We start from the raw sequence: 19,664 nt of genomic DNA, 5'->3' as shown, positions 1-19,664 counted from the left end.
TTCTCTTGAATAAATAAAAAATCATCCCGTTTGAAAGCAAGCAAAACCATCAACGACTTTCTTGCAGCTGTTGAAACGGCTGTCAGTAGGATGGGCAACACGTTGATATATTGTAGGAAAACAAAGAAACCAAAATTTTATTTGTGGAATGCACACTCCTGGAAATGGAAAAAAGAACACATTGACACCGGTGTGTCAGACCCACCATACTTGCTCCGGACACTGCGAGAGGGCTGTACAAGCAATGATCACACGCACGGCACAGCGGACACACCAGGAACCGCGGTGTTGGCCGTCGAATGGCGCTAGCTGCGCAGCATTTGTGCACCGCCGCCGTCAGTGTCAGCCAGTTTGCCGTGGCATACGGAGCTCCATCGCAGTCTTTAACACTGGTAGCATGCCGTGACAGCGTGGACGTGAACCGTATGTGCAGTTGACGGACTTTGAGCGAGGGCGTATAGTGTGCATGCGGGAGGCCGGGTGGACGTACCGCCGAATTGCTCAACACGTGGGGCGTGAGGTCTCCACAGTACATCGATGTTGTCGCCAGTGGTCGGCGGAAGGTGCACGTGCCCGTCGACCTGGGACTGGACCGCAGCGACGCACGGATGCACGCCAAGACCGTAGGATCCTACGCAATGCCGTAGGGGACCGCACCACCACTTCCCAGCAAATTAGGGACACTGTTGCTCCTGGGGTATCGGCGAGGACCATTCGCAACCGTCTGTATGTAGCTGGGCTACGGTCCCGCACACCGTTAGGCCGTCTTCCGCTCACGCCCCAACATCGTGCAGCCCGCCTCCAGTGGTGTCGCGACAGGCGTGAATGGAGGGACGAATGGAGACGTGTCGTCTTCAGCGATGAGAGTCGCTTCTGCCTTGGTGCCAATGATGGTCGTATGCGTGTTTGGCGCCGTGCAGGTGAGCGCCACAATCAGGACTGCATACGACCGAGGCACACAGGGCCAACACCCGGCATCATGGTGTGGGGAGCGATCTCCTACACTGGCCGTACACCACTGGTGATCGTCGAGGGGACACTGAATAGTGCACGGTACATCCAAACCGTCATCGAACCCATCGTTCTACCATTCCTAGACCGGCAAGGGAACTTGCTGTTCCAACAGGACAATGCACGTCCGCATGTATCCCGTGCCACCCAACGTGCTCTAGAAGGTGTAAGTCAACTACCCTGGCCAGCAAGATCTCCGGATCTGTCCCCCATTGAGCATGTTTGGGACTGGATGAAGCGTCGTCTCACGCGGTCTGCACGTCCAGCACGAACGCTGGTCCAACTGAGGCGCCAGGTGGAAATGGCATGGCAAGCCGTTCCACAGGACTACATCCAGCATCTCTACGATCGTCTGCATGGGAGAATAGCAGCCTGCATTGCCGCGAAAGGTGGATATACACTGTACTAGTGCCGACATTGTGCATGCTCTGTTGCCTGTGTCTATGTGCCTGTGGTTCTGTCAGTGTGATCATGTGATGTATCTGACCCCAGGAATGTGTCAATAAAGTTTCCCCTTCCTGGGACAATGAATTCACGGTGTTCTTATTTCAATTTCCAGGAGTGTACTTTATAAAATAGCACAATGAAAAGAATGATTTGCAAACTGGAATAGAAACCGCTCTACCATCACAGTTCAGTTATTACCTAAAAGATCATCCAGGATCTGCCAGGACTTCGTGAACGAATATTATTTTCAGCGAGTACAACAGTTCTCCAGATATGGCGCGATAAGTTTGAAACTGTTCCCCGAACGAGAAAATTTCATTCATTTCGAAAATAAAACATCTTAAACAAGATATATTAGAAATATGGAATTAACGTCATCCAAAGTTACAAAAAATTGCACTCACGTATTCAGTCACAGATTCTGAAAGACCGTTTGAAAAAGTAGGATATGCCCAGTGTCAACAACGCAGTGAACTGAAGGCGAAACTTCTCTCAAAAATGTTGTGTAACATTAATTATTGTTGTATTTACTAATTAATAAATATGATATTAGTCTTCATTTTTGCTGCTTTTGACGCCAGTCTATAACTTCATCGTTTAAAGTCGATGTTAAAGAAATCCATGTTTAGGGATCGATTATCAGTTCAGTCAACGAGTTTTATATGTCTGTCTCGCAGTGGAAAACAGCATCGATTATACGCCAACACCACACATCCCCTGTTGAGCTCGGGTGTGCGTATTTTGCTTTTCCCCTAATTGCAATCTGCCAGGACTTCGTGAACGAATATTATTTTCAGCGAGTACAACAGTTCTCCAGATATGGCGCGATAAGTTTGAAACTGTTCGCCGAGCGAGAAAATTTCATTCATTTCGAAAATAAAAAAAACTTGCACAAATAAATAGATAAGCAGAAGCTACCATCCCTTCTCCTGTTGCTCCTGGTCTGTTGCAAAGCCCCACGCAAGTACGTCCTTGTTCTGCCCACAGCTTTCTGCGACTCGCGCGCGTCGCTGTCTTCGCTGTGCGACACGATCACGGGCGACGCGACGCTTTATTCAATGTTCCGCGCGGAGCCGCACGTGCAGCCGACGGCGTGCCCGTTCCGCGGTCCGCCGTTCACGTTCACGTACAACCGCGGCGCTGGCGAGTGCCGCAGTCCCGTCTCCAGGCTCGACTCTTGTTCGGACGAGGCGCGCCTGCTAATGCGCTACCAGGCCTGTCCGGACGTCACCGGCACCGAATCCACAGGTACGTGGCAGATATATTACAAAACAGTTACCGAGTTAATTATTTTCCGTTGTAAAGGATCTGACTCACTGCCCAACGTTCTCAAGCAAAGTCTAAAATACTAAAAAACGTTCGACTCCACTACATCTCATATGTGCCCTAGGAATCAGTTTGAATTAGTTCCATGGTTGTAGATATTTGAATGTGATTCAAAGACTCATGTCATATCATAGTGGTCTACACACTATCTTTGGCGCTAATTTCTTTCCATCAAGGAGACCTTACTTCACACTCACAGGTCTTTGAAGGTCAGGGTCTGGACATCTGTCTCCTAAAGGAGGTCTAAGTATGCCACAAAAACACTAACAAATCAACTAAAAAGATTTATGAGTGCTGTGGAAAAAAAAGAACTCAGTAGTGAAATTTGTAGCATGCTAACTGCATATGAGAATGCAGTATAGATTAAAGTATTGTTTTGAAACTGGATTTATTAATGAGGGCAAAGAAAATAATCTGTGTTATATTTTATATCTTAATTATAATATGTATACAGCATATTAAACATATGTTTGCACAAATTACTTTCATCTGCAGCAAACTAGAACAATTCACTCATATCATTAACATAAATAACCCACATCTACTTTCCACAAGTACATGTGAAATTTTTATTTTAGGTTAACATACATTCATTGTCAGCTTTGCTATTCTTTCAGTGTATCATATCTGGAACATTACTTGCTACTCCAGTCCAATGGCTGCCGGTGTTGTGAAACATACCACCTCCTCACATCAGAAGACATCTTGGTCATCTGTGGTCAAGAATACTGAATAGCTCCAGAATGAGATTTTCACTCTGCAGCGGAGTGTGCGCTGATATGAAACTTCCTGACAGATTAAAACTGTGTGCCGGGCCGAGACTCGAACTCGGGACCTTTGCCTTTCGCGGGCAAGTGATCTACCAACTGAGCTACCCAAGCACGACTCACGCCACGTCGTCACAGTTTTACTTCTGCCAGTACCTCGTCTCCTACCTTCCAAACTTTACAGAAGCTCTCCTGCGAACCTTGCAGAACTAGCACTCCTGAAAGAAAGGATATTGCGGAGACATGGCTTAGCCACAGTCTAAGTTCTCTTTGCCATTATATCTATGTTAATATCACCTACAATTACAATTCTATGCTGTTTATATTTTGACAACAGCAATATTAAAGTATTAATTTTTTCTATAAATACTGTCTCATTAGAGCCTGGGATTAGATAGATTGAGACAATTACAGTTTTCTGTTCGTGCATTACCACACCAGCTACTTCTATTGTAGCTTCAAGGCATATTCTACTAAGGTCTATAACTGAGTAATGCAATTCAAGGTTACTTTTGACATATATTGAGACCCTACCATGTGTAATACTTTTTCTGCAGTAGCTTGAAACTAACGAATATCCAAGAGCAAAACACAAGTCTATTTCAGTGTCTTTCATCCAGTGTTCAATGATGCATAGAACACTGCAGTTGATTTTATCAAGCCAGTATTGTAATTCATTTATTTTACACCTAAGAGATTGTACTTTTATATGAAGGAGGAGGAAACTGTCACTGCTACATAATGGTATTCTACTTTCACAGAACCTTCTGTATTCATTTATTTTCGCTACATGATCTAAGGTTGCACAATTATCTGAATGAATTAGACTGCTGCAGTTTCCACTTAATGTGGTTTCTAACTGTCCTTCATCTGTAATGTCGATTTCTCTAAAAAAAAAAAAAAAAAGGTGTGGGAAGAAGTGTTTCGATTCTTCATAAATGGGGTTGGGTGGACACCTCATACTGTGACTGTGCTGACGTTCCACAAACAATGAAGAATATAGTGATGGGCTGCTCACTCCGTGCCTTCCCTGGAAATCTAATCGATACGAACCTGGTTACTTCTGAAGTGGTGGATTGGATCAGTGGCTTAGATAAGATCTAAACTGCATTTTAATGTGTCTGTGGTACTGTATTTTATGTGTTGTGATTGTTATGTATCATACGCTAAATAATAATAATAATAAAATATTTGATGCAAAACTTAATATTAAAATGTGGGACTCAATCAGCATTTGCAATGCAAAAGCACTAAAATCGATGCCTGTCAAAGAACCTCCATCATCAGAATAATTGTAAAAGAATCTCGTAAATCAATAGAGATACCAATAAAAATGTTAAAAATCCATTATCACCAATTGGTAAAATGAACTAAGATAAATTAGCATATGCTGTTCGTGAATACAGGCTGTGTCACAGCAACGGTTATTTAGATGCATGGTCCATATTCCTCCATAAAAGACACACCTGGATACAGCCACATACATAGCACTTTACTTTCCACATCAGCTTAGAGGAATCTGTTAAATACAAATTATATTCTTCTCCTTATTATTATTCTGCTAGTGCCAACTGCCTTCCCACAGTGGTAACACTGGTTTCTATCAGATCACTGAAGTTAAGCACTGTCAGGCTTGGGAAGCACTTGGATAGGTGACTGTCTGCATCTGCCAAGTGCTGCTGCCCGGCGAGGTGCACTCGGCCCTTGTCAAGCCAACTGAGGAGCTACTTGTTTGAGAAATAGCGGCTCTAGTCATGAAAACTGGCAGCTGCTGGGTTAGCGGTGTGCTGATCACATGCCCCTCCATACCCAGATCCAGTGATGCCTATCATTTCAGGATGACATAGCAGTCAGTTGGTACTGTTGGGCCTTCCATGGCCCGCTCAGATGGAAAGGTCTTCTCCTAATGCTTATCCATTGCATATGTGGGCGACTATCACAGCTATATCACTTTTGCTTTTGTGCAAAAATTTCAAGCTTGTGCCGAGTCTTCTTCTTCTTCACCCTCTTTTTACCACATAACTTTCCTGAAGAATGTTCAGTAGCTGTTTGTACCAAATTTCTATCCCTCATTACATGGCTGAGATAGAGAATTTTAACTGTCACTGATGCTCCTAGCATTATACCGTAAAGTCACATTTTAGATGCCTCAAGTTGTTCGCCCCTTCATCTCAACCAAAGTCCAAGTCTCAGTTACACAGAAAAGTATAGGACATATTTAGCATCATAGAAATCTTTTTTTTTTTTTCAATTTGGCTCTTGTGTAGAATGTACTGCAATGTTTGCAAGATGCTCACATTGAATGCATTTTTCAGTGGAGGAGCTGGTCTGCCTGGCAACGTGGAAAGAGGGCAGTACTCGCTACCTGGTGGGCAAGCTGTACCACAAGACTGCCACCACGGACGAGGATCGCTACCGTTGCTTCGTGTATGATCGCAGCCAGCGTGATGGCCATGTCACATACAATGTGGCACAGTCTGGAGACGCCACATGTTCGGGGCTGCTGTCTGCCACCGAGGGATCGCGCACCATGAGTCTCACAAAGGGTACACCTCTGTTCATTTACAGTATGATGCAGAACTGCAAATTACACATTTTACTCATGCATAGACCCAGCTGTTGTCAAATATTCCCCGATGAGTATAGAATTTTGACACCAATCAGTATCTGTATATTTGTACCCAACAGGGCAGTCTGTTCAGGAACAGAAAGATAAGGGAAGGTGTGCGCACTGCTGAAGCAACTGAGAGTCAGAGCACTTGGCAGTAATAACTAGGACTTAATGTATGTGACTGTAGTAGCTACAGCTCGGAACACTAGGCAGTAGTAACTATGACTTAGAATATGTGGTGGTAGTCATATGACTCAGATGCTCATTGTATGTTTCCTGTAACATTCTCTGAAGGATGTACATAATAAAGACATCTATTACATCAGAAGTCAGTTAATATTAAATATGACTAGGAGCATTTGGTAATAATGACCTGGAGTTATTGGTGGAAGTAGCTATGACTCGGAGTATATGGCAGTGATCTCAATGATACGGTGGTAGTAACTGTGGCTTGGAGCAAGTTGCATATTAATTGTGATTCAGAGCAAGCGGTAGTAACTATGACTTGGAGCGCGTGGTGATAGTAATTATGAGTCAGAGCCATTTGTGGTAGAGGAGAAACATTTACTGTTCCTGTGCAAGTACCAGGACTTGTGACTTAGAATATAATTTTGGTTTGGTTGTTGGCCTAAACAATTATGGAATGCTGTGAGAAACCATAAACAACTGAGGTAAAATACCATTGATTTTACAAGCAAAAAATGTGACTGGATTTTTCATCACTCCTTCACAGGAATAACTCATATTTAAGTAAGGACTACATGTGCAGTTTAATTTATTTTATAACTTGTTTATGTTGACTTCTGAATTTTTACCTGTTTTCTTATTACGCATGGAAATGTTGCTTGCATGCAAATTTTCCAGGTATCCCTGTCTTCCGCACAGGTCTTTTTGTTTACTTTCACTTTCACCTCCAGCATTATTCATTTCCTGATGTATACACAAGTAAATATTTCACCATGCCCATTTAGCCTAATAGACACAAGCAAACATTGAAGCACAATACTTAATTCTAAATTTTATTGAGTCCAGTGAATTGACAGTGTTTTAACACAATAAAACAAAGACCATATTGTGAAATGTTTATGAATTTTTAGAGTAATTACACAGCAACTATAGATACTGTAGTTAGACAAATGGAGAATTTAAAAGATGTAGAACCCTGACAGTGGATCAGTTTGCTCGAATGTACCTTCCTAGGCCTTTTTTTCAGAAATACAGTAGGCTCTTGACTATTCAGTCTAATGTGGCAGAAGGTAAAGCCAGCTAACAATAACAGATGATTTGGAGTTCTATAAATTCCGTTATGATGACCCCAACCAAACCATTCAAAACAGCCCTTTTGTCTGACTTCTGATGTAATAGATGCTAGTTATATGTGTTTGTTATGTGCGTCCTTCAGAGAATGTTACAGGAAACATAACATGATCAACATTGTCAAGTATCACTGTACAATTACCCAAATGACATAAGTCACACCTAATAAAAAAGGTGAAATTCACAGGCTTGAGGTTTTAAAAAAGTATTTGATAGATGACTGCGCCCCTCTGCTAGCCCTCTTCCAAGCTGCAATATGCCTCCTTCCTGCTCACAAAAATAGTGCAGCACTGCCTCTGCATTACCATTTGCACAAAATCATTGTCAGTTCATGAACTTCGCTACTTGTCTGTGATGACCTCTGCATCAACATTCTCACAACTTGGTACGTTTTTGAGCAATGAAACAATGTCATCATTTCTATTTTTGAGCTTGGTTTCACGTGTGAATTCAAATTTAAAATGTCCACCTTCATGTTCAAAAAGAATTTTCCAAAACCTTAAAATTAATATGTTTGGAATCTTTTCCCATACTTTAGTTAACCACCTTATGATGTGCAGCAAGTCAGTCCTCGTCAGAATGGTTACATAGTCTTCATTACTATCAACTGCTGATATCAATGAACTGAGAAGATGGCAATATTTCTTCATTAGTATTTCAAGGTTGTCCTGGTCCATCGGATGACACAAAGAGCAGTCACATTTCATGGTAAAAATAATGTTTTGAAATCTCCATCTACTAGTTCATAACTGGGCAGGATGCGAAGCATGTTATTAAGAATCAGTAGTGCTTTCTACAGTAAATAGTTGTGTTTCAAATATTTCTCTACAGCTGGTATGAATTAATTTGGGAATTGAGTTTTAAAGGTTTCTGAATTCATCCATCCTTTCTTCTGACATGTGTAATGTCTGCTGATTTTTCTTTGGAAGCTCTATGTTTCCATTGCTTCCCTATTAATGTAAACCTAAGCTTATGGATAAAGCCTCTCAACTAATGGTAATCTGGCGAATACTGAATTGTTTTTTCCACTGATCCAACCATCCATCATTGGCAGTAAATCCTGAATCTTCTCCTTCAATTTGCTACTGAAATTGCAATGCATTTTCCTGTAATATTGGCCCAGTAATGGACAAACCTTTGCCTCTTAAATGTTCATTGCATAAAAATAAAACCTCCTCAATTTCTTAATGGTTGTCTTTCAACAGTGGCTTCCTTAGTTCTATTCCACTTCCACCAGCTTGGGAAACACACCATTTTTCAGTTTCTCTTAGATTTTTCTTCCAGTCTTAAACAGTAATTTTTTATACTCTAAAGCAGTAGTTTTGGCTGCTAATCCAGAATCCAGTTGCTTTACAGTATGTAGTTTCTGATCTATAGTCACTACATGTGTTTTTCATTTATTGCCCGTTTCGGACTCCATAATTGAAATACAAAAGACCACCCTACACAGTAATATAACAACACACAAACTTTGAACATCTGATGTGCAACTGAAGAAACAAAGAGAACAAGGTTGCCGACAGAGCTACTCTCTATCCTGTTATTGTTGTTTGTGAGCACTGGAGGAGGGGTTTTAATTATGGTTTGTTTAAGAGTGGTTACGACAATTTATTCAATATAATATTACAGTATGTGCATTATAACTACGACTCCAGATGTGCTAGAAGCACAAAAGATGCATAAAATATTGTGAAAGGCCACATGACATTGTGGAGAGAACCTGCTTGCTAAAGCTTTAGAAAAGCACAGTTGTACAATAAATTAACCCCCATGTTATCACAGAGAAGTATTGTTATTATATTAATTAAGTACGCCAGATAGTATGATGGCTGGATCATCCGGAGCTAGATACTCGAGAGACTACAGTATAGTGAGCGTCACTGTGCCTATTTTCCTGTGCGTTACTGTTTTAACTGATATATAGTTGCTTACATATTAAAGTGATCTATTGCTTTTGTACCAAAATTTAGTCACATTATTACAGTTTTTTCAAGAAGATAATTAATGAGGTAGATATTAATTAATTTTTGTCTTTTCCTTTTCGCAGTGGAGAACCGTCATACACAGTGTAGATTTCCAAGCTGGGTGACAGACCATCATAACTGGTACACATTGGACATGAAGCAGTCTTATCACTTCTCACATAAAAATGCAACCTTGCGAATAACTGATGATTCTGCTCACGAGGTGCGCATTGTGTGCCATAGTGTAGAGAAGTCACCGCCCGGTGTTGATGCAGGCCAGCAAGCCACACTCGTGGCCCATATCACCAGTGGATGGTTGGTATTATGATCTAAACAAAGAGTACTTATTAATTTCTTGTGAGCCCTTTGGTAGGCATGGCAGATGCATTAACTTAGTACTAAATATATGCCTATGAAATACTGTGAGAAACTAGTTTCTGTCAGATGAAGCCATCACCAACCATCATCTGGCAGTTAAAGTCAGAAGACCAATATAAAATAATGTCAACAAATTAACAAAAAATTGTGACTCATGAGGGAGATGGGTCTTAAAAATCTGTTAATTTGTTTTGGATATAATAGAGGGAAACATTCCATGTGGCAAAACTATATCTAAAAACAAAGATGATGTGACTTACCAAACGCAAGTGCTGGCAGGTTGATAGACACACAAACAAACACAAACATACACACAAAATTCAAGCTTTCACAACCAACGGTTGCTTCATCGGCAAAGAGGGGGAAAGACGAAAGGATGTGGGTTTTAAGAGAGAGGGTAAGGAGTCATTCCAATCCCGGGAGCGGAAAGACTTACCTGAGGGGGAAAAAAGGACAGCTATACACTCGCACACACACCCATATCCAACCGCACATACACAGACACAAGCAGACATTTGTAAAGGCAGAGAGTTTCGGCAGAGATGTCAGTCGAGGCAGAAGTACAGAGGCAAAGATGTTGTTGAAAGACAGGTGAGGTATGAGTGACGGCAACTTGAAATTAGCGGAGGTTGAGGCCTGGCGGATAACGAGAAGAGAGGATATACTGAAGGGCAAGTTCCCATCTCCGGAGTTCTGACAGGTTGGTGTTAGTGGGAAGTATCCAGATAACCCGGACGGCGTAACACTGTGCCAAGATGTGCTGGCCGTGCACCAAGGCATGTATAGCCACAGGGTTGGTGTTAGTGGGAAGTATCCAGATAACCCGGACGGCGTAACACTGTGCCAAGATGTGCTGGCCGTGCACCAAGGCATGTATAGCCACAGGGTGATCCTCATTACCATCAAACACTGTCTGCTTGTGTCCATTCATGCGAATGGACAGTTTGTTGCTGGTCATTCCCACATAGAAAGCTTCACAGTGTAGGCAGGTCAGTTGATAAATCACGTCTTTCCCTCTCCTTCTCTCTTTCCTGATGAAGCAACCGTTGGTTGCGAAAGCTTGAATTTTGTGTGTATGTTTGTGTTTGTTTGTGTGTCTATCGACCTGCCAGCGCTTTCGTTTGGTAAGTCACATCATCTTTGTTTTTAGATATGTTCATTTGTTTTAATAGACAGTTGTGGTTGAATAATAGCCACTATGACTTTAAATTGGAATAATAATGGTTAGAAGTGTTTTCAATTTTTTTTTTTTCTTTTCTCCTATGGCTCCTAACCTTTCTGATCAAACAACACTATAGTGTTGTAGTAGCAGTGATGAGTGTTCTATCCCATTCCAGTCAGTGAAGAATTAGAAGTATCTAGAACACTGACTGTGGATCCTCTTGCTTGAATGTGCGTTCTAAGTTCATTTTGGTTACACATTGTGTTTTAAGAGTTTATTATCTCTGTGTGTCTCGTTTATTTTTATGAATGCTTGATATGAAACAAAAGCATAGCTGCTCTGGAGAATGGAGGAGTAGATTATTTCCTCTACATCTACATATATACTCTGCTAGCCACCAAGCGGTGTGTGGCGGAGGGCACAGTTCACGCCAAAGTCAAATTTCCCCCAGTCGGTCCCACTCGTGGATCGTGCGAAGGAAAAACAGCTGTCTGAACGCCTCAGTACAAGCTCTAATTTTCCTATCTCTGAATGCTGATCATGGTGCAATTTGAAAGTTGGTGGTAATAATATATGCTCTACATCCTCAATGAAGTTTGGATTTCGGAATTTAGTGAGCAGCCCCTTCCGCTTAGCGCGCCATCTATCTGCAAGTGTGTCCCACTTCAAACTTTCTGTGAGATTTGTAATGTTCTCACGATGGCTAAATGCACCAGTTGCGAATCTTGCCACTCTTCTTTGGACCTTCTCAATCTCTTGAATCAGACCCAACTGGTAAGGGTCCCATACAGACGAACAATACTCTAAGACTGGATGAACTAAGATATTGTAAGCTATTTCCTTTGTTGAAGGACTGCGTCGCTTCAGGATTCTACCAATAAACGGCAATCTAGAGTTTGTCTTGCCCATTACTTGTGTAATCTGATCACTCCATTTGAGATCATTTCAAATAGTTACACCCGGATACTTGATGGATGTTACTGCTTCCAAAGACTGGGCATTTATTTTGTACTCATACATTAATGGGGATTTTTGGCTTATTATATGCAGTAGGTTACACTTACTAATATTGAGAGATAACTGCCAGTCATTTCACCATGCATTTATTTTCCGCAAATCCTCATTGATTTGTTCACAACTTTCGTGTGATACTACTTTCCTGTAGACTACAGCGTCATCGACAAACAGTCTAATGCCTCTGTCAATACCATCAACCATATCGTTTATGTAAATCATAAAAAGCAGCGGACCTATTGCACTACCCTGGGGCACACCTGAAGTTATGCTTTTTTCTGTTGAAGTCACCCCATTCAGGACGACATACTGCTCTCTGACTGTTAGGAAACTATCTACCCAACCGCATATGTCATCAGATAGGCCATAAGCATGCCATTTTTGGAGCAAGCAACAGTGCGGAACTGAGTTGAACGCCTTTCGAAAGTCGAGAAATATGGCATCAATCTGGGAGCCAGTATCTAGAGCCTGTTGTATATCATGCACAAAGAGGGCCAGCTATGTCTCGCATGACCACTGTTTCCTAAAACCATGCTGGTTTCTGCAGATGAGCTTCTCAGAGTTTAGAGAGGTCATTATGTCTGAACAAAAAATATGTTCCATGATTTTTACAACAAATTGATGTCAGTGAAATTGGCCGGTAATTATGTGCATCTGATTTTCTACCCTTTTTATAGATTGCTATGACCTGGGCGTTCTTCGAATCCCGTGCAACTTTCCACTGTTCCAATGATCTCTGATAGATGATGAATATGAATGGTGCTATATTTGTAGCATAGTCAACATAACATCTTACAGGGATACCGTCCGGGCCAGATGCCTTCCTGGCATCTCAGGATCTTAACTGTTTTACAATCCCGAATACACTAAACACTATGTCAGCCATCCTTGCGTTTGCTCGATAATTGAAAGGGGGAATGGTGCTGCAGTCCTTCACCGTAAACGAGTTTTTGAAAGCTAGGTTTAGAATTTCAGCCTTCTGTTTATTGTCATTAGTTGCATTACCCGTACTGTCAGCAAGAGAAGGTATTGAATTACGAGGGCTATCCACAAAGTACATTACGTTTTGGAATTAAAAATAAATAAAGTATTGGAAGTTTTTTTTTATTATATACAGATGAAAGCCACACATAAATACTACTTTTCTACATAGTTGCCATTTAAATTAAGGCACTTATCGTAGCGATGGACGAGCTTGGAAATTCCTTCGTTGTAAAATTCGGCCGCCTGCGTCTTCAACCACGTGGTTACCTCTTCTTGAAGCTGTGCGTCGTCATCAAAACGCTGCATAGCCAACCACTTCTTCATTGCTGGGAATAAGTGGAAGTCGCTCGGTGCCAGGTCGGGACTGTACGGCGGATGAGGAAACAACTCCCACTTAAAAGATTCGAGAACTTCACGAGTGGCATTTGCTATGTGGGCCTGGGCATTGTTGTGAATCAGCAAGATCTTTGAGCACAACTTTCCCCTGCGCTTGTTTTGCATTGCTCTTCTGAGGTTGTGCAGAGTTTGGAAATACCTTTGAGAGTTTATTGTAGTGCCTCTTTCCAGGAAATCCACAAAAATCACACCTTTTCTGTCCCAAAAGAAGAGGTAACCACGTGGTTGAAGGCGCAGGCGGCCGAATTTTACGACGAAGGAATTTCCAAGCTCATCCATCACTACGATAAGTGCCTTAATTTAAATGGCAACTATGTAGAAAAGTAGTATTTAAGTGTGGCTTTCATCTGTACATAATAAAAAATTTTTCCAATACTTGATTTATTTTTAATTCCAAAACGTAATGTACTTTGTGGATAGCCCTCGTATTTGTAGCATTCATAGATTAGAAGTACGACCAAAATTTTTTGGGGTTATTTGTAGAATCTGCAGATAAAATATTGCTTTCAAATTCGTTAAAAGAATCTCTCATTGACCTTTCGACAGCTGCTTTCATTTCCCATAATTTCTGTTTGTCAGCGGGGCAGTGACTACATTTAAAACAACTGTGCAGAATTCTCTGCTTTCTCAGCAACTTCCTAACATGTTTGTTGTACCAAGGTGGATCCTTTCCCTCCCCTATATTTTTGCTAGGTACCTACTTCTATAGCACATGGTGGACAATACCTTCAAATTCCGACCAAAGATGCTCAATATATTTGTGTCCCACAGTGAATGCTTGGAGCTGACTATGAAGATATTCATTAATGACACTTTTATTTGCTTTCCCAAACAAGAAAACTCTACACTGTTTCTTTGGTATTTTTTCAGCTTCCACTGATATAGAAGCCACGACGACTTTATGGTCGCTAATACCTCCTTCTAGATTAACTTCCTCAAAAAGATCAGGTCTGTTTGTCACCAAGATATCTAATATATTCCCATCTCGAGTTGGTTTTCTAACCAATTGCTCAAAGTTGTTTCTTGAGAGTTCCCCTAGAATAACCTCACACGAGTCTTTGCTACTGCCCCCTGTGATAAACATGTAATTTTCCCAGTCAGTCGATGCCAGATTTAAGTCTCCACCTATAACTAATGGGTAATTTGGATATTTGTTTCCTATGTACTGAAGACTTCCCTGAAACATTCTGCGATGTTTGTTGCGGATGCTGGTTGTCTACAAAAACATCCTAATACAATGGTCAATCCTTGTCTGATTGACAGCTTTATACAGACTATTTCACAGTCTGACTCAGTATTGATCTCAACTGCGTTTAAACAGCTTTTAGCTGAAATGAACACACCACCTCCCACAGCATTAGTCCTACCTTCCTAAACATTGTTCAGTCTGAGTTCAAAATTTCACTGCCATTTATGTCTGGTTTCAACCAGCTTTCGGTACCTAATACAATATTGGCATTGCTACTGTTTATTTTGGAGAGTAACTCAGCGATCTTGCTACAGGCACTTTGAAAATTTACTAACATGAGATTTAGCATATTTAAATCCTTTGGAATGATCTGTTTAGGTGAAATAACATATTTTACAGTTGGCACACCCACATCAGTGTCATGAACTGGTAATTTTTCAGGCCAACGGTTTGTTGCCTGTGGGGAGGAACCTAATCTAAAAAAAAAAAAAAAAAAAACATGTGCACACCACAAGTACTGTGCTACCCATGTAGCTGCTTCCTGTATACAGTGCACCCCTGATCTATCAAGGGGCATCCTACAACCTTCCATCCCATAGCGTAGGTCAAGGAATCTACAACCATTTTCATCATAGTCAATGTAGCCTCTGGTTTAGATTCTCCACTCGACTCCAAACCAGAGGACCCCGTTCCACCCTGGGTACGATGCTGCAGATCGTCGGCTTGGCTTCCACTCCTCGAGAGATGGAGGGCGCCTTCACCAATTTAGCCAGCTGTTGAAAGGACCCAAGGATTTCCTTGGAACCCCGATGACAGGCATCATTGGTGGCGACATGTGCAACAATCTGCAGCTGGCTGCACCCCGCACACTTGATAGCTGCCAGAAGAGCTTCTTCCACATCCCGGACAAGGCCCTGCTGCAAGCACACTGAGTGAACGTTGGACTTCTTCCCCACCCTAGCCGCTATGTTCCTGAGGGACTCCATGACCCACCTAACATTGGAGCTCCCAATAACTAACAAACCCCTATCCCCACGTGCCTGTCCGGACCTTGCTGAAGGAGCGGCCACTATCCTGGCAAAAGGTACGTTCTGATATGGCTCAGCCCCCCCCCCCCCCCCTCCCCTGCATCAGATAGCACACTGAATCTATTAGCAAAATGCATGGGATTTGGCAGGAGCTTGCGTCCCCCTTGCAGCCTTTGCCTTGAGGCTTGAGACATCGACACAGTCTGCCACCCACATTGAGGTGAGAGTGGGTCAGCCGGCTCAGTCGCACCTGAGGTCGGCTCAGTGACAGAGAGCTGTGACACCCCCCCCCCCCCTCCCCTCCACATGTAGTTCAGCAGAGGCTGCCCCAGGCACCCCATCCCCACCGCACCTAAAGGTGGCTCTCTGGAGCTTGTTGACTGTGGCCAACAAAGCTTCCAGCTACGTTTGGGCTGTGGCCAACTCCTCCTGCATCCGCACGCAACAGACACAGTCCCAATCCATCTAGCTAATAACTGATTTACTGTAAAAAAACTTTAGGAAACCTACTGCCACACAAGCTACACTGTAGTTCAGAAAGGGCACTCAATAATGAAAAACAATAAAAATGCATGATAGAAGCTAGATCTGGTGCTTATTTTCCTGTGAGGGGCTATCTGGTGAATACTAAAGAATAAGACAGTGACCTATAGTAAACTGCTAGGAGCTATCTAGTGAATATTATTAACAAATTAAACAGTAACCTACACCTACTGATTATCCCTCATATATATAATGTAAACATCCTGCTTCTGAAACTGTGGTAATCTGTGTAAGGAGAGAAGCTTCCTTTACTTCCTGCAACTTCCTCTGTATATAAGGAAGAAAGAGAAAGTTTGTGAAGAGTATAAAAATCACTATTGCATACTTACATATTACAAAAGCTATGCTTTATTTTCTGTTTTGCATATTGTTTTGTTTCCACCAGGTATTTTTGCTATTGCATTATCTAGCTGTTACTGCATAATTACAGACAGATCATGTGTAATCTTTACCATAAAATTAATATGATATAGTATCCTTTGTGTGACAACAGTTTCATTTTATTCTGTTGACTAATTACATTTATGTATCTTACAGTAACAGTGGTTATGTCTGCATGGTATTCTACAGGCGTGATGGCCATGTGATTGAGCTGCAACAAACCAGTAAGAATATTGATATTCTATTATAGCTCTTGTAATCTATGAGCCACTGCATTTTATATTTTTAGTGCTGGCCAAAGCTTTTGTGTGATAACTATAAAACTGAGCAGAGAAATACAAAATTCATTTATGAAGTTGAAATAACTGTAGGCTTCATATTGTTTTTAGAAAGAATGTTACATATGAATTATTATTTGTAGCTGAAATAGTTTTGTATAACAGTATCCCTAGAACTTATAAAATGAACAAGTAATTTTTCTTTCACAGCGCATCTTGTGCAAGCTCCAGAAGAAGCATGCAACCCAGCATATTTGAAGTCTGCACTTCCTCACACCACACTGATCAGTAAGAATGAAATAATTTTGTTTTTGCATTAGAAATGTTATAAATTTACCAATACCATTAATGTTAAACAATCTTAGATGAACATATAGGTACACAAAAATGAAATTTGGCTTGTATAGTGTAAGATCAGTTTTTTCTAAAAATCTAAATTGAATATGCATTTACACACAGAAAAATAATATGTGTGACAGCTGAAATGGATTGACAATAATTTATTTGTTATTGACTTCAGTGCATAATGGAACAGGCTGATAGAGCATTATTATACTCATTTTATAAGAATTATTATACTCATTTTATAAGAATTTTGCAAAGTTGCATTAGTTGCCTGTGAATGGCGGAAAAGCTGTGCTTTTTGTGAGATTTTAACAAAAAGGATTTAACGTTTACAAGCTTTCGGAGCCAGTGGCTCCTCCTTCTGGCGAAAGAGTTGAAGGGGAAGGAAGGAGGGTGAAGGAAAAGGACTGGAGAGGTTTAGGGAAAGGGGTACAGAAAAGTCACCCAGAACCTTGGATCAGGAGAGACTTACATTATAGAATCGATAATTGTTTAGCCCCCTTACCTCCACCTAATTTTTATTGGCTCCATGTTGGTAGTGAACTGGTGCTTTGGAATAATTTTCCTACCATTTTGTCATTGTTTTTTATTGTGTTCTGTTGTTGACCTGCAGCCTTGCATTTGGTTGCTGCAATATTTTACTGTCAGGTATCATATGTTTCGAAAATCTTATGTTACGTAAAGTTTGTTAAAATCTCGAGAGCCATATAAATCCACATGTATTAATTACATGAATTTATCATTTTAATGATTACTTGGACATACCAACAAAAATGGAAAGTATATTTTTAATCTAATCTACATTTTATTCATATCTGCACTTAGTCATCAATAAAATAGTGTTTTCTGTTATTGTGCCTTGAATAATTAACCTTCTTACCAGTCATTGGCAGAGAATGCACTAATTTATGATATACAGTGTATTGACACTTTAAGTATTGTTCCGTACTTATTGTGAGCACTTTTCATTTCGTGATTTATTGAAAGAATGTGCTTCCCATGGATATTCTGTAATATGTGCAAAGAATTGTGTATCCATGTTTTCACTCTTTGTCTCCGATGATGGCAGTTAGCCAAAACGCATCATCATCATCATCATCATCATTTAAGACTGATTATGCCTTTCAGCGTTCAGTCTGGAGCATAGCCCCCCTTATACAGTTCCTCCATGATCCCCTATTCAGTGCTAACATTGGTGCCTCTTCTGATGTTAAACCTATTACTTCAAAATCATTCTTAACCGAATCCAGATACCTTCTCCTTGGTCTGCCCTGACTCCTCCTCCCCTCTACTGCTGAATCCATGAGTCTCTTGGGTAACCTTGCTTCTCCCATGCGTGTAACATGACCCCACCATCTAAGCCTGTTCGCCCTGACTGCTACATCTATAGAGTTCATTCCCAGTTTTTCTTTGATTTCCTCATTGTGGACACCCTGCTGCCATTGTTCCCATCTACTAGTACCTGCAATCATCCAAGCTGCTTTCATATCCGTAACCTCAACCTTGTTGATAAGGTAACCTGAATCCACCCAGCTTTCGCTCCCATACAACAAAGTTGGTCGAAAGATTGAACGGTGCACAGATAACTTAGTCTTGGTACTGACTTCCTTCTTGCAGAAGAGAGTAGATCGTAGCTGAGCGCTCATTGCATTAGCTTTGCTACACCTCGCTTCCAGTTCTTTCACTATGTTGCCATCCTGTGAGAATATGCGTCCTAAGTACTTGAAACCGTCCACCTGTTCTAACTTTGTTCCTCCTATTTGGCACTCAATCCATTTATATTTCTTTCCCACTGACATTACTTTTGTTTTGGAGATGCTAATCTCCATACCATAGTCCTTACATTTCTGATCTAGCTCTGAAATATTACTTTGCAAACTTTAAATCGAATCTGCCATCAAAACTAAGTCATCCGCATATGCAAGACTGCTTATTTTGTGTTCACATATCTTAATCTCACCCAACCAGTCTATTGTTTTCAACATATGATCCATAAATAATATGAACAACAGTGGAGACAGGTTGCAGCCTTGTCTTACCCCTGAAACTACTCTGAACCATGAACTCAATTTACCGTCAACTCTAACTGCTGCCTGAGTATCCATGTAAAGACCTTTAATTGCTTGCAAAAGTTTGCCTCCTATTCCATAATCTCATAGAACAGACAATAACTTCCTCCTAGGAACCCGGTCATATGACTTTTCTAAATCTATAAAGCATAGATACAATTCCCTGTTCCACTCATAACACTTCTCCATTATTTGCCGTAAGCTAAAGATCTGATCCTGACAACCTCTAAGAGGCCTAAACCCACACTGATTTTCATCCAATTGGTCCTCAACTAATACTCGCACTTTCCTTTCAACAATACCTGAGAAGATTTTACCCACAACACTAATTAAAGAGATACCTCTGTAGTTGTTACAATCTTTTCCGTTTCCATGTTTAAAGATTGATGTGATTACTGCTTTTGTCCAGTCTGATGGAACCTGTCCTGACTCCGAGGCCATTTCAGTTATCCTG

At 41.2% G+C, this 19,664-nt stretch overlaps 1 protein-coding gene across 1 annotated transcript in view; it reads left to right on the top strand.

Moving 5' to 3' along the window:
• LOC126101283 (uncharacterized) overlaps window positions 1–19,664 on the top strand; it is a 171,033-nt gene that overhangs the window by 128,302 nt on the left and 23,067 nt on the right. The window contains exons 6-10 of the mRNA XM_049911964.1: window positions 2,446–2,706; window positions 5,867–6,097; window positions 9,527–9,758; window positions 16,675–16,742; window positions 17,007–17,084. Coding sequence (XP_049767921.1) covers window positions 2,446–2,706; window positions 5,867–6,097; window positions 9,527–9,758; window positions 16,675–16,742; window positions 17,007–17,084 — 870 coding nt within the window. The remainder of the gene's footprint in view (window positions 1–2,445; window positions 2,707–5,866; window positions 6,098–9,526; window positions 9,759–16,674; window positions 16,743–17,006; window positions 17,085–19,664) is intronic.

This window comes from Schistocerca cancellata, chromosome 9, assembly GCF_023864275.1.
Source record: "Schistocerca cancellata isolate TAMUIC-IGC-003103 chromosome 9, iqSchCanc2.1, whole genome shotgun sequence".
Classification (NCBI taxonomy): Eukaryota; Metazoa; Arthropoda; class Insecta; order Orthoptera; family Acrididae; genus Schistocerca; species Schistocerca cancellata.
Note: the sequence above shows the minus strand (reverse complement) of the source record. Positions and strands in the feature narration are given on the sequence as shown.